General features: G+C 39.3%; 1 protein-coding gene across 7 annotated transcripts in view; it reads right to left on the reverse strand.

The window, feature by feature from the left end:
* Window positions 1-233: 233 nt before the first annotated feature.
* Window positions 234-22,975, reverse strand: part of LOC121871529 (paxillin-like) — a 173,279-nt gene continuing 150,537 nt past the window's right edge. For all 7 annotated transcript variants that reach the window (XM_042373960.1, XM_042373956.1, XM_042373958.1 and 4 more), the window contains 2 exons: window positions 6,348-6,468; window positions 234-6,024 (listed from right to left, as the gene is read on the reverse strand). In XM_042373960.1, the coding sequence (XP_042229894.1) occupies window positions 5,879-6,024; window positions 6,348-6,468 (267 nt within the window). In that variant the 3' untranslated portion in view covers window positions 234-5,878. The remainder of the gene's footprint in view (window positions 6,025-6,347; window positions 6,469-22,975) is intronic.

The raw sequence follows: 22,975 nt of genomic DNA on the forward strand, positions 1-22,975 counted from the left end.
CCAAGCGGCTAACAAGCCGATCAGTGACAAAGAGGATAAAAGTAAAAAAGTAAAAGTAATATCAAATACTATTTGATGGCTTGTAGCTTATAAGATGTCACACTGCAATTAATGTAATCTTAATGTCTACATCTGCAAAGGGGCATGCAACTGTAAAGTTATCATATGTGGTAAATTGCTTTAAAGATGTTTGGTTATAAAAATTAATGCCATAGGCATTAAAAAAACAATACTTGAGAGACTGCTTTATTAACATAGTACAGTACAGTATATTAAGTGAATATGGCATAGCATTAGTGACTGTAGTGTAGGATTTAAAAACACCACAGGTAAGTTACCATATGAAGAAGTTTGCACCTTTTACTTTTAAGACTGTATTCAGTATGCGTCATTAACACATGAGTTTTACAAAAAACACACCCTTATCAACAAGTTCTCCTTGTCAATTGGAGCTTTTACTATGGACCAGATGTTTGACATATGATTGTCTTCATTCAAGAGAATAAATCTTGTAACCTACATTTCATAACAATCACAAAACTGTTTCACAGACTATCCATGTCACACTGTAAGCTCCTTGCCTGTCTAAATTGCCCAATATTTCTCACTAACACTGACACTGCTACTGTCAGACATCTCTCAATATTATGTGTTAAGATAGCTTGCAATTTGGTAGTACATGGCCAAGGAATTCCAGTCTTGAACAGCCTTTCAAGATACTTTGAAATATTTATTTAGAAGCATTAAATAAAGAAAAGATCATTTACAATTAAAAGCAAGTACTGTAACAACAAAGACATGATGACTATGGAAATACCTAAATTAAGGCGAATGTGAGCAGAAAAAACTGTCTTGTCATTTTTCTGAGAACTAATAAAATTTTATTTGTGGCGCCTCACTATTCAGTGATTTTATACAAAATCAGACTATATGGTTAGTTTCATATACTATTTATGACTCCATAGTTAGTCTCACATCTGAGCAAAATCCCAAAATGAAAGTATTGGTAAAAATGACTGAGAAAGCCAAGTAGTTCTTTATGCACAAGGGCATTAATGAACACATCTGATGGGTTATTAAGCAGAAAATATCTAGCCAATCACATTTTAATGATACAAGGGACAGCCAAAAAATTTAGCAGAAGGTGTACTGTGGCAGGTTTCAACAGGACAGATTCCATCAACATATGTTGGATGTATACAGTGATGGTGCCCCCTCATATGTCCAAGTAACAAGATGGGCCACAGAATGACCATAGAACAGGATTATCTTCATGTGCCAGTGACAAGGCAACTGTGCCCCAGGTAAAAATTTTGATTATGGGGAGTTGGTGGTACAGTGGTAACACGCATAACTCTCACCAATATGTCAAGGGTTCGAGCCTCAGCCCTGATACATGTGAGAAGGGTGTTATCCAGTGTGACCTTACCAAACACCACAGGTTTCTTTGTTCCTGGTTTCCTCCTGTACTAACACTCGTTAGACCAACTGCCCAATCAGCTGGTAAGCTGATAAGTGACAAAAATTATATAAATCAGTACAGGTATCCCTCTAGATACAAATGGGTTAGGTTCCCCCAAAAACATTCATTAGGTGAATTTTTGTATCTCGAATAGAAAAACATATGGGAAAAATAGGGTTCACTTCCCCAATGATTAAAAACACCCCCAAAATACAACATCGGTCCACAAACAAGAAGAACATACCAAACTAATGGTAAATAGTACACAACTACTGTAATTTAGTACCTAACACATTAAAAACGTTAATAAAATAATATCTAAATGAAAATATGCAGATAAAACTGTCAGTGGCACCATTTGCATAGACTATGGCTGCTTCACCCGTGGCCACCATCAAGTGTTGTCATAGCAACCAGCCCAGCCACCTCTGCTGATTCTTAGCAACACTCCATCCTTTATTCTCATACACAAAGAAATGTTTATTCCCTTTATGTTTTTTACCTTATGATAGTCATTCCTTTAATTTTTTTTTTGCACATTATGTATGGGGGATTGTGTGTGCGTGTAAATGAGTAAAAAAAAAAAAAAAAGTTAAGTTTATCTATCCACTTGAGTTGGCAATGCAGATGGGACGCCATCAGAGCAAACAAGCTCCACGGCATCCAATTTGCTTTGGGTGCCTGGAGATATCAGAGATTGTCACGCCGCTGGGAGACTGCTTTGGCCTGCCTTCGCATTGGCCAGATGCAGCCGACTCATGGTTTTTAATGGAAGGTGCCCCCTTCCCACTGTGATGACTGCCTGGTCCCAGGGACTACTCGACACCTACTGGTGGAGTGCCCCAGTCTGACGAGATCTTTGTCATAAGCACCTCTCCCGGTACCAGGGAGGAGATGGGTCTTATCATCTCTCTTTGGTACTGGAGGAGGGAGCAGGTAGCATGGAAGGGGACACCCTCTCCTTCGTGGAGGAAGCTGGTATACTACACAAGATTTAAGTTTTATTTAATAACATTTAAATGTCTTAATGAAAGTTTTATGCTATTTATTATCTTTTTAGTTTTTTTTACCTTCTAAGCTTTAATTTAATTCAGCGGCATATGGCCTAAACTGTTGCATCGCCAGGGATGTAATTACCACAATCAATCAATCAATCCAAAAATGAGTTGAAAAGTAATCATAACATAACTTCCTCTCAGTTCATCCTGCTAACTCTCGCTGGTGCACGAAGAAATATTTATCCCCTTCATGTTTTAACCTTATAATTAATATTTTATGTTTGTAGGATTGTGTATGCATGTAATTGAATGAAAAAAAAAGTTGTTGTTTATGCACCAGAAATTATGAGTTGAAAGTAGTATCCATAACTCCTACCGCAGCCTGGTAGGGAGAGTGCGAAGAGGATGTGACCACCCCAGCTGACTCCCGGAGGCTTTCGATTTGAATTTTTGCCGGGACCCAAATTTGCAAAAGATTTTGTAACATGAAAAAGGTGGTAATTTAGGAAATTCGTATAAGATAATTTTCTTATCTCAAGGGATACCTGAAATGAACATAATGGTCAATAAGAGTAGCACAGATATTGGAATTTTACAGAGGGGTGCTGTGACCACCATTTATGAGCACTTCAGCATGTCTAAGATAAGGTATCATGAAGCAAAAATGCTCTGGATTGAACACCACAGAGAATTTTCAAGTTGTAACCCGATGAACTGCATGAAACCAATCCAGCCAACAATATTTCCCATCTGGTTATTGGGAATGAGACATGGATCTATCTCTCGGACCGCATGTCTAAGTTTCAATCCACGTAATGGAAGCACAAGACTTCTCTTCTTCCCAAAAAAGTTCCAAACACAATCTGAGTTGACAAGATCATGGTTTCAATTTTTGAGGATGCCAAAAGGATTATGTCAATAGACTAAATGCTGTGTAAAACAGTGACCACAGTTTACTATTAAGCTAGCCACATAAAACACTGTACAACATCATCAAGAAATAATGGTGGGAAATTGTGACCAGATGTGTGCTTCTGCGGTAAGTTAGTACAGTATACAAGTCCACAAGGCCCATGTTACATAAACTGCGATTTATGTCTGTGGTTTTGAGCAGCTCACTTGGGGTTAGGTCTGGCCCCAAGTAATTAATGTCCATTGCAAAAACTGAAGTCACATCTGTGTTATCACCACTTTGAAGATGTGGAGGAGCTCAGAGAGGCAACTGAAGCTTAGTTTAACCAGCAATCAGTATTATGATCTAAGACTGGCAAAATAAGCTTAAAGGACAAATTGAGAAATTACTTCAAAGGACACTGCACTGATAATTGTTTTAGTTTTCTACTGAAACTTTTTGACTGTCCCTTGTATTCTAAAAATAATCAAAAACAAACCTAGAGAAGGTACTGTACGTATATACCTCGACCTAATGATAGGACCAGCATGAAACTTGTAATGTATCTGAATAAATTTCACTTCACAGAAGGACAGACATGAGTAATATACCCATCAAAAAATAATAATACAGTAATCACAATTAAGATTAATATACATTAATATACAATAAAACTTATCATATTTTAACATCAGAAACAGAGATTCCAGCCAACAACAGCACAAATAATCTTGACAATACAAATGTGAGCTGGGACCATAGATAAAATTCAATAATCAATGTGATCCTCCACACACTCTTAACACTGACAAATGGTAACAAGAGAGACTTATGGTAAACTGTATATGCTTCCAAACATGCAGCTAAGTGTAGCATTAATCTTAGTTTTATAAGACCTGGTACTGAAGAATTTGTGGAGCATACTGTTAGAATTTAAGATACTCTTCTCCTGTGTATTACCAACATTTTGAGCACTATAACATTTATTATAGGTCCTACTTGGTTTCAGTGACATTCTGACTGATGGTCATTGATAACACCTGGACCAATGAATGATTTTATTGGAGATGATGTTGAGAAGCAGCATTTAAATTCTATTAGATGACCATGAGAGCCTAGCACAATTACATGACAACTGTCACCAATGAACAGTGAGCCGCGGAGGATTAGTAACGAAGATACAGTATAGTGTATACAGTATTTCAACCATAGTTATTAAAATAAAATAGTAGTAAGCTTTAATGAATTAAAAGTTCAAAGCACACTGAAGAGCTTAAAAAATCTGTAATCACGATTTCTATGTTAAACTGATTACTCAAAAAGAACTTCCTATTGCACTCAAGACATATATTTGACTTGTCTACATTAAATATCCTTCCTCTTGGTTACTGCCCTGTTGGGTTTTAAATTATGTTAGCATTGTCAACCTCCCTTTTTCTTCATGCTAACATAATCTTAAAAATATATACACTGTACTGTGATATCAATATCATTTGTATTTTGTGCGAATATATTTGAAACAGAAAGTGTGCACTGTAGTGTAATACATACTCAAACTCCATGTTTGACCAATACTATTTTTTAAAATATGAAATAAAATAAAACATAACTTTGCACTTTAACTGTCAATGTAAAATTATTGCAACTTGAAACATAAACATAAAGACCAATTTAATCATTAAAATTTAAGTCAGAATCCCTTATCGATTTTTCTGTAACAAGTTAACATCTGATGTTATGGCCCATTCTTTCGCTGTACAACTCAAGTATGCTATGTATGTTTTCTTCAAGAGTTGAATTCATATTCCCTACTTAAACAGTTTGAAAACTTGTTAACTGTAGACTGCACAACTTTTAAAATCTTGTGATCATATATAATTTCATCAATTAATTTTAATGACTATACAGTACAATACCATGGATAAATATAACAAATCCATAATACAGTACTTGCCTCAAGTAATATGGTAGCCACCTCCAATTCTAATCCTGCAAAGTCTAAATATATTTTCAACCCTTGACAGTACGAAAATACAAAACCAACACACAACACTTCACGAGCAATAAATTTTTGATACTGTAATGAGCAATAAGATTTGTCTATGCAATAAGGATGAATGCCTAGGGTGAACGTCCTACATGCTGGATATTTTACAAAGACTAAGTAGAATGGATAAAACTGCTTGTCTTTGCCTATTGCTAAATTACTGTGACATACATCCCCAGCCTCACTGCCTCTATTTACTACAAATAAAGAAATAATCAAAGTCAGTGGGGGGATATGTTTTCTTCTCTTTGAATATATATAAATTTTTCTCTGCTTTCCTTTTATTCGATTTTTTATTCTCTTCATTAAACTGGCTATGTCAGACTGACATTGTTTCCTTGCTATACCATTATGATACTGTCTTTTGCCTATATTTTCAGTAATCATTGAAATCCTTGTCTTTAACAATTGATAATGGTAATAATAAAATTCTGATTCCACCACCTCAACATAGGCCTCCAACTTCACATTGCTTGTCTTCAACCAAAGAGCTTGTCGAAGCATCCGTGACAGTACGGTTTGTCGTTTTGTTCCTTGAAGGTACCTTTGTTCAGTTGCTTCAGGCAGAAAGAACACACAAAGTGTTCTGGGTGGTATTTCCTGAACATGGCTGTGATGCACCGCCCTGTGAAAAGTCAGTAATTTAGTGTGGTATAGTGAGGCAATACAGTGTACAGCATATTAAAAACAGTTTCAGTACTGTATCAACAATTATCTTTTACCATGAAAGCATTTTATAGAAAATAGCCCTTCTATGTAAATGTAAATAAATGCCCTGAAGGTGATGATGATTTGTTTTAAGAATGTGAGTTTCACCAAGATGGAATATTGTACATGAATAGGAAAGTAATGCAAGTCTGGGAGAGATGACAAAGCAATGCAAAAAGCACAACAGCTAAAGGGAGTACATTGTATTGCACAGTACACTGAAATAGGTAGGTAACAAACCAGTGATGGGCTTGCTGCATCCTGCACAGAGAGAACCCCGCTTGGCATGGTAGTGGGTCTCGCAGTATGGCATCCCCTCGTGATCGAAGAATGACCCTCCATTGAATGGCTGCCGGCAGTCCTGCAAATACACACACACACATACAACACTTAATAAAAAATTTGGTAATGGCATCAAGAGAGGGTTATCAAAAATAGCAGGCAAGGAGAAAACAAATCAACATGGGTGTAATGGTGTAACATTCTAGACTTACATGGATAAAGTATCAGTTTCAAGAACTCACCTGTTACACATAAAATATTAAGGCATTACTATTGAAAATGTCAATTTCTTTAGTAGAGGTTGCATGATGTTGACAATGAAATCCTGGGGAGGGAGTGGTATATAGCTGCTATCTTAGGTTTTAGAAAAATAGCTTTGTTCCCTGGTAACTATGTGAGCTTTGAGCCAGAAATTATGAGCTGTACCTGCTTTACTAAGAAAATGGGAGGTAAAGAGATTAATTTTCTGTCTGAACTGAATGAGTAATATGGAAAGAATGATTTATCAATGAACAAAGGACAGTCTACTTAATCAAGGGATAGTTAGGATAGTGGTGAGGAACCTCTACTTTTGGTGAAAAACGCAGCAGCTTTTTTCCCCCGGTGAGAGTTAGAAGTCAGTGGTTAAATGAGAGGGTTAACATAGAGAGGATAAGAAGAGTACAGAAGTTTGATTTGTTACTTCCTGCAGATGTTGCTAAAGGAAGGGTAGACCAGAGAGTTGTGTTGAGGGAAAAACCTAACAAGAAAGTTTCTAAGCAATGTGTCATGACTTTAGAAGGCATACCCAATCCCTGATAAAGGTACAGTACTCATCTTCCATTATCTGTGGAAGGTGCTCTTGGAACTTGCTAACGGTCAGACAATTCAAAAGATTGTTGATAATGAACTTAATTTTGGGACTATTATATGCATAGTTCCTCTTTTAAGTACAATCATTTCAATGTAAGTTTGGATGAAGCATTTTGGTGCAGTTAAGTTGTAAAAAATTCATCCTTCCTGAATTCCTGCCCTTTTTCACAAAACAAGCATTTGTTCTTACAAGTACAGTTTGGCGAGATAATGGAATGTTGCAGGACTCCAGCTTTCATGGGTAAAGCTCCATATTAGAACTGATAGCAGATTTAAGTACCTAAGCAGATTTCTACTTACAAGTTGTCATGGGTTGCGTTAGGTTTACCCAAGCAACCAACTCCAAAGTTTGTTTTACTAGAGATAAGGCACCTGGCGAGGCATAACTGGGACATATATTTTCCATTAGTGGTATGTTAGCCAGCCTATAGGGGGAGACCAGTGAGACAGTGATGTACTGTTCATCGCCTCACGCCCCAAAACCTCATTTTAAGTAGTATCCCCTAGGCCATGGGTTAGTTAAGACATCGTCCCCATCCTCTCCTTCCTGAAGGGTATGGGACACCACACAGAGTCCTCCACCGCCACCCTGTCCTGTGGACCGTCGTCGACATGAGATTAAGTGTGTTAACCTAGGTTTGTTATCCCGTGGAAATATCACGTGTGGATGCCTGGTTGCGACAAAAGCAATCCAGGCTGGCCTATCAAACCTACAGTAAATATTTAATCAATTCACACTTACAGAGTTCTCCTGCACGACACCCGTCTACAGTGACCATGATTGACACGAGATTAAGTGTGTCAACCTAGGTTTGTATTCTCCGTGGAAATATCACGTGTGGAAGCCTGGTTGCGACAAAAGCAATCCAGGCTGGCCTATTGCACCTAAGTGGTTAATTCAAGTCACACTTACCAGTTCTCCTTGCTGCGACAACTGTCTACAGTGACTGTCAGCGACGCGAGACTATGTGTGGTAACCCTAGAGTACTTATGTTGTTATTCCCCGTGAAAGAAGTTCTTGTGCAGAAGCCTGGTCGCAACAAGAGGAATCCAGGCTGGCAGTAAATGTATCACTTGAAGAATTAAGGCTCTGTTAAGTCATACCCATAGTAGAGTAATCACATGTGTCCCCAAGTTGGAAATTCCCTCTTTTAGAAGATTAATTTTATTACAGCGTGAATGTGAGTGAATCATAAATCCATGCAAATTGTAAATCAATGTATGGAAGCTTGACAAATAAATGTAAGTGCAATTATCGGCCCGTATCTGTGATCCTATCTTATTCTTACTAAATGTAATGACTGATTGGTTATGAAAAAGTATAACCAATAACTTGGATGGATGTTGGAAATTAATGGAACTCTTTAAATCATCATTTATCAAGTCTAAATCATGGAATGTCGAGTGGGGGAGTGAACTTCTATTTAGATACACCATAATCTCCTGTAAGTAACCAGTGTGAAGGTATCAAACTCTACGGTAAGAAATATAAGAAACACAATATATTATAATCTTTATATAATATAATCCACTCTTACACCACTACGACGAAAAACCATGACAGAAGTTCTCTGTGACAAAAGTTGTACCTTCAGTTATTTCCTCTTATCTGTTCTAATGTTAACTATGGTAAATTACCGTTTGGGCCCTTTGCTAGATAAGTCTTCAGGTAAGGATGGTCATATGAAGCTGAAAGTCAGTTCATTTGGTAGTCATTCATCAAGATATGCATCAATTTTTTAATCTTTCTTTTTGTTGAAGAGTCCAGGCCAGGCAGAATTAACAGTTAGTGTGCTAATTCCTGAGGGATTTTGTGGCTTTGTTAGTCCATTATAGCCTTATACCCATTCCATAGTCTCTGAGCATCAGTCACAGAACAAGAACAATTAAACAAATGGGAAGCTGATTAATAGAAGGGGCTTGAGCATTCAGGGGAAGATCTCAAGTGGATTCTCTGCCCTTGTAAAATAAAAAAAATAAAATACAGTGGTCCCTCGGTTATCAAACACAGTTTGTTCCAGAAGGTCGTTCCTTAACCGAAATCAGTGTTTCAATGGGATTTTGGGTAATTGGTTCCAGCTCACCGAAAATTACATACAAACTAAAAATAAATGCAGTAAAGTACACTTACTTTGAGGTGTGCATGTAGAAGGTTCCTGGTTGATGATGATAATTGGAATTAGAAGTGGGGGTGGAGGAGAAGGGAGAAGAGAAGGAAGTGGGGGTGGAGGAGAAGGGAGAAGAGAAGGAAGTGGGGGTAGATGAGAAATCACCCCATGCTTCATGCTGCCATTTCACCCATAAAATTTTAAGTTCACTAGGTGTAATTCACGATTATTTTCTTTAAATCAACACTGCACTGCACTATATATTGTTAATATGTTGAATAAATTTCAGAATGACCAATAATTGTACAATACTGTAAAAACGTAAAAATAGTTTATGTTCAAGAGAGTCTCAAGCAAGATGTTACCTCCACTGAGCAGACACACAAACTGACGCCTGCTCGGTGAGTCAAGTGGCTGTTTGGCGCACTAAAAACTAGTTTCCTGTACTTCAATTATGTTCAATAATTGTTAAAATTACTAAAAATTTTAATATAAAACTTTTAAAATTATTGAAGAGTACAACCTTCTTGCTATTTACTCAAATAGGAACGAATTTAAGCCCTAGAACCGATTACTGTATTGGCGGACTAATATTCCAGCTGGTGAGCAAGCGAAAACATGTTGAGAAGAATTCGTAAGGAATTTGTAAATCAAATTTTTTTCGTTAACCGAATTGAAGATTCTTATGGAAGGTAATTCGTTAACTGAAATTTCGTTAACCGAGGCTTTCGTTAACCGAGGCGTTCGTTAACCGAGGGATCACTGTAATAAAAAAATAGAAATTCTCAGAAGTGAGCATCCAGGAATCCTTGGTACCAGCCCAACAACACCACCAAGCAAAAGGGGGATCTAGGACATCTGGAGCATGGTATCTCCTCTTAGGATTATAATGGGGACTTTCAGAATGTAAATCTGGCTAGTTCTACAATCATGGTAGTTCTGAAGATGTAATCCTTTTATCTTCTATCACCATAATTCTTTAGTGTAAGTTTAGGTGCTTTGTTGGGAATACAGGTAGTTCTATCTTCGTGTTCGCGACTGCAGATCCTTCTGCAAACGGTGGTAGATCTAGGGAGCATGTTGGAGTTACAAGGCATTATTAGAGCAGAATCCTTCAACTGTTGTTTACAAAAAAAGCCGTTTTTTTCTAAAATCCAGTTTTCTCCTTAAGAAAATTAGTTGAGATTTGGGTTGAAAAGATGGGTGAAACAGGGTTGGTAGTTCCGTTAAGTCTTGGCAGGTTTGTAAAGTTCTCGGTTGGTCTTATTGAAGCTTGTCTTTATGGTTACACATAATGCTGATATTTCAAGTTTCTTGACAGAATCACTTAAAGATTCTTTTTAGAGGTAATATGGGTCACCTTAAAGGCCTTTCCATGGTTATGTTTGTTTAGTCAAGCCAAAATTTAAACTTTTTTGGTGATGGATTTACTGATTTGAAAGTTAAGGAATATTAAATAATCTGTTCACAATTTAGTAACAGATATAGTAAGTGTGTAGGCCCCAGGCTTTTCATATAAATCAATCTATTAAGACATTTATAGACTTCTCTCAATCCTTCTATTTTAATTAATCCTCTTGAGCATTGCAAGTATGGTTCATTTTTGGGTGTTTTCAACATCCCGGGTTTTTAGGACACAATCAGTACTTGTACTGGGATCCCGGGACTTACCGTACTGGTTTATGTAAAGAAGGGTACAGTACTATATTTCATACATGGTTTACATAAATAAGGGTACAATATTTCATACATGGTTCACGTAAATAAGGGTAGCATATTTCATATATGTACCTGGGGGTATATGAGGTTACACGGCATAGCATACAATTTTCTAAGTTAAAGTTTGACATATACAGTTATGGTAATAATTTTTTATAAGCACTACTGATGAGAAAGCTGCCTCACAGATATATAGGTGTTTCAAAATTGTACCAGAAACTTGACAGCTCGATTTTTACCTGCTGAATGTCTCCTTCGATAAAATAATCTAAAACTTTGATATATCATCATACACGTCGAAATTCACCCTTACCTCATTGTCAGACTGTAATTCTGCCATTCTGAGTGCAAAAGAGCAATTTGTTTTACATCTGTCTTGAACGGAAATTGAACAAAATCACAAGACTCGGTAAGCAACTCGGGAATCTATCATTGAAATTTGCTGCCATTTTCTGTCCATATCTGTGAGAAGTAGAGAGTGAACTGAGCTGAGAAAAGTTCATAGGCAGGAGTGTGGAACTTCTGTTGTGAAACGTGTCATCAGGGCAAACCTGACCTCCATTGACCTGACCTGACACAAGGAGAATATCTGTGTTAATCCACTGACCATAATTTATGGTCCCAACTTAATGAGATAGCACCTGCCAGCCACATCCTTCAGCCTTTGACACCTGTACTTGAAAAAACTAAAAAAAACAAAACCGACCACTGCAAGACCCAGGTGATTCCAGCAACCACATGAGCTCTACAGGAGCTCAGCAACCCCATGACCTCTATGAGACCCCTTAAGATGTCGCGACCCTGTGTTTGAGAACCACTGCTCAAGTGTCGTTTCCTAACTGACCCGTTAATGTTTATTTATACATTCTCAACTGCTCATTCCTTGTGTCTAACAGGTGATGGAGTGTAGTGACCACAGTGGCTACTGAGTGTGGTTATAGGTACCAGTATGATGTCCAACTCCATATGGGAGCTGTGCTGTGTCCCCCTTTGTTCAGCAGAGTATGGTACCAAAGTGATGATGTGATGTAAACCCAGAGCCTGGCTCTTTCCAAAGTGTTTGGATAAATACTCCCTGGTTAAATCCTCCTGTATGAATCCGTATGGAAGGGTTATAAGTATTGTATCAGTACAGTACTGTATTACATATAGTAAGTACTGTACTGTACAGTAATTAGTATGATATGGCTTGTGTTTGTTGGGGGTGAAAAATAAGTGTATCAGCTGTGCTAATGGCCAATGTGTTGATGTAGGGCTATTCCTGTAGTTTCTAGTTGCTGGTACTAGGTAGTCACCAGTGTGATCTATAGCCAAGGTGCTTAATGGTGTTATAAATACATGTAATAGTAAAAGTGTGAGTGTTGCTTTGAAGGTGCTTGTAGTGACTACCATATGCTTGGGGCCACTGTAATAGACTACTGTATTATCATCGAGCTGTTATTTTTCTACTGAAGTATTACAAGTGTTAATACTTGAAGATGCTTATTTCTCTAATGACAATGTAACACCAAATACAGTGACCCCTCGTTTAACGAAATTTCGGTTAACGAACTGCCTTCCATAAGGATCTTCAATTCGGTTAACGAACAAAAATTCGGTTAACGAATTTCTTACGAACCGACCTCAACATGTTTTCGCTTGCACTGACCGGGCAACCAGCTTTAGTATCAGTTCGCCAATACATTAATCGGTTCTAGGGCTTAAATTCCTTACTATTTTAGTAAATATCAAGAAGTTTATACTATTCAATAATTTTAAAAGTTTAATATTCAATTTTTTAGTCACTTTAACGATTATTGAACATAATTGAAGGTAAAGTGACTAGTTTAATGCGCGGCATCCAGCCTCTTAACACAGCAAACAGGCGTTAGTCTCTCTCTGTTTTCACTGGAGGTAACATCTTGCTTGAGACTCTCTTCAACTAAATGCTTTTTTCTGTGTTTCCAAGCAAATTATTGGTCATTTTGAAATATATTTTACATATTGACAATATATAATGCAGTGCAGTGTTGATTTAAAGAAAATAATCTTGAATTACACCAAGAGAGCTAAAATTTTATGGGTGAAATGGCGCCATGGGGTGACTTCTCTTCCACCCCAATGCCTTCTCTTCTTCCTTCTCCTCCACCCCCATTCTAAATCCCATCATCATCATCATCATCATCATCATCATCATCCAGGAGCCTTCTACAAACACACCTCAAAGTAAGTGAACTTTTCTACCGTTTTTGTTGAATTTAGGAAATTTTCGGTGAGCTGGAACCAATTACCCAAAAACCCATTGAAACAATGGTTTCGGTTAACGAACTTTTCGGTTAACGAACGACCTTCTGGAACGGATTGAGTTCGTTAACCGAGGGGTCACTGTAGTATTTAATTTTGTGCAAGTGTTAAAGTGGTGTTTATTAAGCATTGATTGAACCCACGTGGGAGTTCCTTTAGTTTGTAATTGATGATTCAAGATGTTCAAGGTACAAAACACTTTCTTTTAAAAATAGTAAATAAGTATACAGTTAACCCTCACTTTACGCGGTTAATGTAACCCGGAGGGTCCCGCGTAAAGTGAGAAACGCGTAAAGTGAATAACATAACATATGGGATTAATTGAAATGGAGTCCGGGCCGATCCCCAAACTCCACTTTTTGACGACACACAACTATGTTGTAGTAAAAATATTATCTTAACTTTATGATGGTATGCACACACAATTAATAATTAAGAGAAATATCAATAATATTAGGTTTTTTAACACTTACATTAGTAGAAAAAATGGCTGGGCACACGGGGATGGGCGGTTGGTTCCGAGGCAGAGGGCAGATTATTGGCCCTCACCTGTGTCACTTGTATCAATTGTATCACTATCCACCACAGAGGCTTGCAGGGCCTCTTTGTCAAACTCCCCAAAGTCCATATAAGTCCATATCCTCACCATAATTATCACTATCACTGACTTGGGCTGGCTGTGGTGGGTGGCGGGTGAAGAACTGGTAATGTTTTGATGACTGGGCGACCTTGTGCGCACCATGTTCGCGCAGCTTACACAACATGGCGGATGGCGGGAGGTTTGGATCCAAAAGTGGCGCAGCTCGCCAGCCGCTCTCCGCGTAAAAGGGTACACGCACCGCAGAATGTGAGCATCTTGGGTTCCGGCAGGGCACCGCGTAAACGTGGAAACGCGGAATGCGGGACCACGTAAAGTGAGGGTTAACTGTACTCTGTGTATCACCCTTCATTCCTTCTAACTGTTCTAACATAATTTGATTATTTAAAATACATTCTGCAGAATTCACAGCTGCCAGCTACCAAAAGTTTTACAGGCTGATATTATATTAGTACTATATTCTGACTAAAAATGTGGAGGGTGGCAGCATTTACCATTTAGTAAGTACTGAAAAGAATGCTTACTAGTGTACAATGAAAATGGATTTTTCTAATATGGTCATAGGAAAGTACACAGGGCATGAGTAAATAAATTTAAGGAAATTATTAAAAAAGTGCAGACGTGAAAACCCCGCCTGTACACTGCCACCATAAGCTTAGGGTTTCTGATCTAAGTCTTGGACCAAAGCTGATACCCACCATGAGAAGAAAGCAGCGGTCCTGCGTGAACTATGCAAACTAATGAACGATTGGTGAAAAAATATAGCACGTGAAATACAAAAATTTTGGGGATCAACACACACACACGCACAGGGTACTCCAACACACAGGGTACTGCAACACACAGGGTACTGCAACACAGAGGGAACTCCAACACACAGGGTATTCCAACACACAGGGTACAGCAACACACAGGGTACTCCAACACACAGGGTATTCCACCACACAGAGTACTGCAACACACAGGGTATTGCAACACACAGGGTATTGCAACACACAGGGTATTGCAACAGACAGGGTACTACAACACACAGGGTACTCCAACACACACACACACAATACTCCAACATACAGTACCCCAGCACACATGGTACTCCAACATACAGTACTCCAACACATATATAATACTCCAACATACAGTACTCCAACACACACAATACTCCAACACACAGCACGCCAACACACACACACACACACAATACTCCAACACAGCACTCCAACACACAGACACACACGCAATACTCCAACATACAGTACTCCAACACACACAATACTCCAACACACAGCACTCCAACACACACACACACACAATACTCCAACATACAGTACTCCAACACACACAAATACCCAACACACAGCACTCCACACACACACACACACACAACACACACACACACACACACACACACACTCCAACATACAGTACTCACACACACACACACTCCAACACACACACACACACACTCCAACACACACACTCCACACACAATACTCCAACACACAGCACACACACACACACACTCCAACACACAGCACTCCAACACACACAGCACTCCAACACACACAATACTCCAACACACACAGCACTCCAACACACACAGCACTCCATCACACACACTCCAACATACAGTACTCCAACACACACAATGCTCCAACATACAGTACTCCAACACACACACTCCAACACACACACAATACTCCAACACAGTACTCCAACATACAGTATTCCAACACACACAACACTCCAACATACAGTACTCCAACACACACACAGCACTCCAACACACACAATGCTCCAACATACAGCACTCCAACACACACACTCCAACACACACAATACTCCAACACAGTACTCCAGCATACACACTCCAACACACACACACAACATATAGCTCCAACAACAGCACTCCAACACACACACACTCCAACATACAGTACACACACACACTCCAACACACACACTCCAACACACAGCACTCCAACACACACACACTCCAACACACACTCCAACACACACTCAGCACACCATCCACACACACACACTCCAACACAAACAATACTCCAACACACAGCACTCCAACACACACAGCACCCAACACACACAGCACCATCACACACTTAATACTCCAACATACAGTACTCCAACACACACAGCACTCCATCACACACACAATACTCCAAACACACAGCACTCCAACACACACAGCACTCACACACAGCATACTCCAACATACAGTACTCCAACACATACTCCAACACACACAGCACTCCATCACACACAGCACTCCATCACACACAATACTCCAACACACAGCACTCCAACACACACAGCACTCCAACACACAGCACTCCATCACACATAACCCAACATACAGTACTCCAACACACACAGCACTCCATCACACACAATACTCCAACACAAACAATACTCCAACACACAGCACTCCAACACACACAGCACTCCAACACACACAGCACTCCATCACACTTAATACTCCAACACAGTACTCCAACACACACAGCACTCCATCACACACAGCACTCCATCACACACTTAATACTCCAACACACAGCACTCCAACACACACAGCACTCCAACACACACAGCACTCCATCACACACTTAATACTCCAACATACAGTACTCCAACACACACAGCACTCCATCACACACACAACACTCCAACACACACAGTATCCAACACACAGAATATCCAACATACAGTACTCAACACACACAGCACTCCATCACACACTTACTCCAACATACAGTACTCCAACACACAGAATACTCCAACATACAGTACTCCAACACACACAGCACTCCATCACACACACAATACTCCAACATACAGTACTCCAACACACAGAATACTCCAACATACAGTACCCCAACACACGCACACACCAACGCACACACATACTCCAACACACACACAATACTCCAACATACAGTACTCCAACACACAGAATACTCCAACATACAGTACTCCACACAGCACTCCATCACACACACAATACTCCAACACACAGAATACTCCAACATACAGTACTCCAACACATGCAATACACCAACGCACACACAATACTCCATCACACACACACACTCCAACACACACAATAATCCAACAAACAGTACTCAACACACACACAACTCATGCTCCAACACACACACACTCCAACATACAGTACTCCAACACACACACAATACTCCAACATACAGTCCACACAACACAACACACACACACAACTACACACACATACCCAACACACACTGACATAGAGTACTGTACTCCAACGCACACAATACTCCAACATACAGTACCCAACACACACAATACTCCAACATCAACACACACAATACTCCAACATACAGTACTCCAACGCACACAATACTCCAACATACAGCACTCCAACACACACACACACTCCAACACACACACACACCCAACACACACAATACTCCAACATAGATACCCAACGCACACAATACTCCAACACACACACACTCCAACATACAGTACTCACACACACACAATACACACACACAATACTAAACACACAATACTCCAACATAGAGTAACACTCCAACACACACAATACTCCAACATAGAGTATCCAACACACACAACTCCAACATAGAGTACTCCAACGCAAACAATACACCAACATACAGCTCCAACACACACACTCAACACACACACACTCCAACAACCAGTACTCCAACACACACACAATACTCCAATACACACAATACTCCAGCACTCCAACACACAATACTCCAACATAGAGTACTCCAACGCACACACACCCAACACACACAACACTCCAACATACACTCCAACACACACACACTCCAACACACACACAATACTCACAACACACACACACTCCAACATAGAGTACTCCAACGCACACAATACTCCAACACACACACTCCAACATAGAGTACTCCAACACACACACACTCCAACATAGAGTACTCCAACGCAAACAATACTCCAACATACAGTACTCCAACACACACAATACTCCAACAACCAGTACTCCAACACACACACACTACTCCAATACACACAATACTCCAGCATACACACTCCAACACACACACACTCCAACACACACACAATACTCCAACATACAGTACAGTACTCCAACACACACATAATACACCAACACACACACACACACACACAATACACCAACAAGCACACACATAATACACCAACACACACACAAACACACACATAATACACCAACACACACACAAACACACATAATACACCAACACACACACACACACACACACAATACTCCAACACACATACACACCTTCACTGCTACCCATACTCTGTCCCTCCTCGTACCTTCCCTCTAATCTTGTCCGTGACAGTGACCCCAGCGCTGACAAGGACCGTCTGAGATTTAATACTTTTACTTTTACCTTTATCCTCTTCGCCACTGATCGGCTTGTTAGCCGCTTGGGCGATCGGTCACGTCTCTGATTACTTTTCCTTTTCATTTATCTTCTTCACCAAAAGATCGGCTCGCTTGCCGCCCGGGCGATCGGTCACGTCTCTGTCACGCACTGTTGGCAAATACTAAGCATGCACCGGCTCCTGAATGTACCTGAACCCGCTCCAGTGTTGGTCAAGTCTTGTCTTGAAAGAGCTCACACTCGGTGCCGTCACAACACTCTCTGGAAGATTATTCCAAGAGTTTACAACCCTCACTCCGAAAAAGTTTGCCCTCACAGTTTTCTGGACTTGCGGCTTCTTCAATCTTGAGCTGTGACCCCTTGTGGGGCGAGCGTCCGCCAGCTCCAAGTAAGGACACTCAACTGAGTAGTGCCCCCTGAGATGCTTATACACCTCAACTAGGTCCCCCCTTGCCCGTCTGTAGCATAAGCTAGGCAAGTTCAGGCGCTCCAATCTCTCAGGGTAGCTGAGGTGCCGAAGTGCAGGCACCAGTCTGGTGGCCCTCCTTTGAACATTTTCAACCAACTGGCAGTCCCTAGCATATCTCGGGGACCAGATGGGGTGACACTACTCCAGATGGGGAAGCACTTCACTCCTGAAGATCGTTACGTGGGACGGACCGTCTAGATATCTGAACGACCTTCGTATTAGACCCAATAATTTATTTGCCTGATTTACCTTCTTCTCACAATGGCCCGAGAACTTCAGCTCATTGTCAACATACACACCGAGGTCCTTCTCACATACAGTCTCAACTAGTGCAGTTTCTTCATCCCGTTGGGACATATGATACGCCTCCTTACCGTTGGTACGCCCCAGGTGTATCCTCTTACACTTCGTGACATTGAATCTCAGCAGCCATTTCTTCGACCATTCTTGGAGCCTAAAGAGGTCCTTCTGCAGCTCTTCACAGTCCGCTTGGTTCTTAATTTCCCGAAATAACTTGGCGTCATCGGCAAACATTTGTATGGAGGAGTGTACAACGGCAGGCATGTCATTTATGAAACAAACAAACAACAGTGTGCCCAATACACTGCCCTGTGGTACCCCACTTGTGACAGGTATAGATGACAATTTCGTGCCATTAATCACCATACACTGCTTGCGGTCATGTAGAAAGTCTTCTATCCACGCTAGGACATTTCCCCGAATTCCGTACCCTTCCAGTTTGATTTTCAGCCTTTCATGACCCATTTATTGTTTTAGCTGCAGTATTGTGCGAGTTTTCCCTAAATGTTTGAGGTGAACTATTAAAGTAATGCAGCATGTTAATTTCTATTTCTTAGGCAAAAAGATTTTTCAGCCACCAAAAAGTCTTCAAAACATAAGACCTCATTTTATACATGTACAATATACAGTATACATGGGAATGCATATATGCCATCTTATTCGTTGTATAATGTAAATGATAATAATAAACTAATAATAATGATTGTACACTGTTTTCAAGGTTTGCCAACTTTAATGCCACTTAGGCATGAAAATGTTTTTTTTATAAAAGCTGCTGCCAACACAGCAACCACACCCCGAGTTAACAAACATACGACTCGAGTGTCCAGAAGACCTCGTCGGCTGTGTTGGTTAACCATTACCGTGACATTCAATCCATTGATCATTAGCATCCAGGTCCTCATTTACTGATGGGTATATGACAGATATACTTGCTAATAGTTTCACCCTACACTGGGAGCAAGCTCAGGGCCTCTTGCATGTGAGGCCAATGTTCTTACCACTACACCATAGGTCACCAAGGTGTATACATGTATGCACCACCTTACCCATGGATGTACAGGTTTTATACATCTATACCGACTTACACACATTTAAACATGTATAGTAGTGTATACTACTGTACCTTATACGGGTACATGAATGTATACTCGCACAGCAACTTATACACACGTGTACATTATACACATACACCAACTTATGAGTACACTTTTGTATGAACTTAAGAGAAAAATTATATTGGAAAAAATATACTTCTTAAATAAATAGCTGCCAAGGAGGAGTCTCTAAATTACTGTAGTCTCAAGACCGCCATAACTAGATGTGTTCTCTTATTCCTAGTTAAACGAAAATATTTTAGTCGTAAATTATTAAAAATCCCTTTATTGTATATTTGTGTGCAAAAATGTTTAAAACAATACAATGCCACTTCAGTAGTTTTTTCCTGATTCCCGACTGACCATGCATGTCGATGCGAGTTTTCGAAACTCTGATGTAAGTTTGGTAAAACTGTACACAATTCTTTCAACATTTTTATTACACACGTGCAGAGTGGATACTGAGAAGATGTTAGCCTTCACCGGACAAATTTTTAGCCGTGTTATCTAGCTCTATGAACACCTATCCTGACTGACTCATTCCCTGAAGAAACTTTCTGCCCACTCCTTGCTGAAAATGTTATATAGATGTTACTGTAGTTCAGAGTTCAAAGTTGGCATGATACTGTTTTAGTTGTCTTATTTACTGTACAAATTAAAATAGAGAAATCGTCCCATTTTAAGATCAAGTCAGGTTAAGGGTCCCATATACAGTGTTGTACAGCACTATATACCCATCAAGCCGACATGGGTAATAATAATCTGTAATCATATTCGATTACATGTTGTTCAATTGATGGTAATTATATTTCATTACATTATTTTATATTAAATATAATTGTAATTGATTACACTTAAAGTGAAATCGCAATTAAGAATACCTTTGTGATTACATATTTTATCCCCATTATATTTAATAAGTAAACGTTAAACATTCAGGGTCACTGATATATATATATATATATATATATATATATATATATATATATATATATATATATATATATATATATATATATATATATATATATATATATATATATATATATATATATATATATATATACTTAGATGGGCCACTTGTCATCTGTGTAACAAGATTAGTGACCAATCAGGCACCATCAGTGACCTACCTCAGTTACCACGTTAAGACTTAACAAATAGTAAAATTATATCAAAGACAGTCAGTAAGACTAAAAACAAAAATGACTATACAGTACTTTACCTCAAGAACCTGAAGTGGTATCTTTGTTGCTTATTGTATAAAATACTTTTTTACTTGGATTTCCATTCTGATACCATTGGGGGATAACCTGGTACAGTATACAAAACGTTAAGTCCTGCACGTAATTTAAGTGTGAGTTGAATGCAGTGTACAAACAAGTTAATAAATAATTTGGATGACTAAAGATTAATTTTACAACTAGAGATGTAAATCAGTGTGGTCAGTATTTTACGAACTAGTTTGAACAGTAAAATACAGTACATTACAGTGCAGTGCGGTGCAGTACAGTACAGTACAGTACAGTATTACTAGACGATTTTTATGAAATACTTTCTTCTGTGGCAGTTAGGTAATGCTGGAATTAAACAGTACTGTACAGTAGTTGCGGATTGTCAGCCATATGTGATTGTTAACCAGCCATCTTGGAAATATTTTCTTCCCCCCGAACCCCTCAAGGAGGAGGAAGTGGCCATCCTCGTCGACCCCCCCTTACCTGTGCATATATATGCACAAAAGTACTTATTGCTGATGAATGAATGCTCATGAACATACAAGTGTTTAATTGCATATTTATTGCCACACGTCTAGCTACCATGTATGTATAAATGATATTGAGTGTACTTGTAATTATGTGTGCACTTATGGGTATGTAGTCATGTACACGTTTGTGTGTGTACTCTTATGTAAGTTCTTGTGAATGTCAGTATATATGCAGTTTCTATGAATGTGTTCTGTCTGTAGTAAATTTTTGTACAGGGGCGTACTTGAAGGTAAGTTTGTTTGTGTATGCAGTCATGGGGTTGAGTTCCGTGTATTTGTGTATTCAGTAAGTTTGTATTTATTCAAGTCTGTATGCACTCATGTGTGTGAAATTACTGATTTGTGTATGTAAACAATGTACATGACGTACATACGTGTATTTTCTCGTACGGTAACGTACAGGGAATGTTCTTGAAATAAAATACATACTGTACACACATATATGCATGCATACTTACATATATACAGCACTATATATTTAGACAATATACCTACTGTACGTACATACATATATATTTCACACCTTTCGAAACTAGTGTGTACTTATGTATGTGTTTAGGTACTATTCAAGTGTACAGGTCCTGTACACCTGTGAGTAATTTCGCAAGAGAAAAAAATCGTCGATGTCAAGTGTACTTTCATGTAAACCACAACGCGTGGTCGTACAACAGCCAGGTATGGTCAGTGTGTGTACTAGTGTGGGTGATGGTGAAAGCCTGGGGAACTGCATCACCTGGGCCTCTCCCTTCAACACTTCTCTTGCCTTGCTGGGCGTGGCAATCAGTAGTGATGGTGTGCGCCAGACTATGTCACCGCCCGTCCACCAGGCTGGTGGGTCGAAGGATTGTCATATAAGGCAGAATATAGTAGGTTCTGGCAGAGGTATAGCACTTTTCTGGCACCACCTGTCGCCGAGGAAGACTTGGCAAATTGCCCAGTTGCTCTCTGCCAAGTTATCA

Source organism: Homarus americanus, unplaced genomic scaffold (assembly GCF_018991925.1).
Source record: "Homarus americanus isolate GMGI-L3 unplaced genomic scaffold, GMGI_Hamer_2.0 scaffold45698, whole genome shotgun sequence".
Lineage (NCBI taxonomy): Eukaryota > Metazoa > Arthropoda > Malacostraca > Decapoda > Nephropidae > Homarus > Homarus americanus.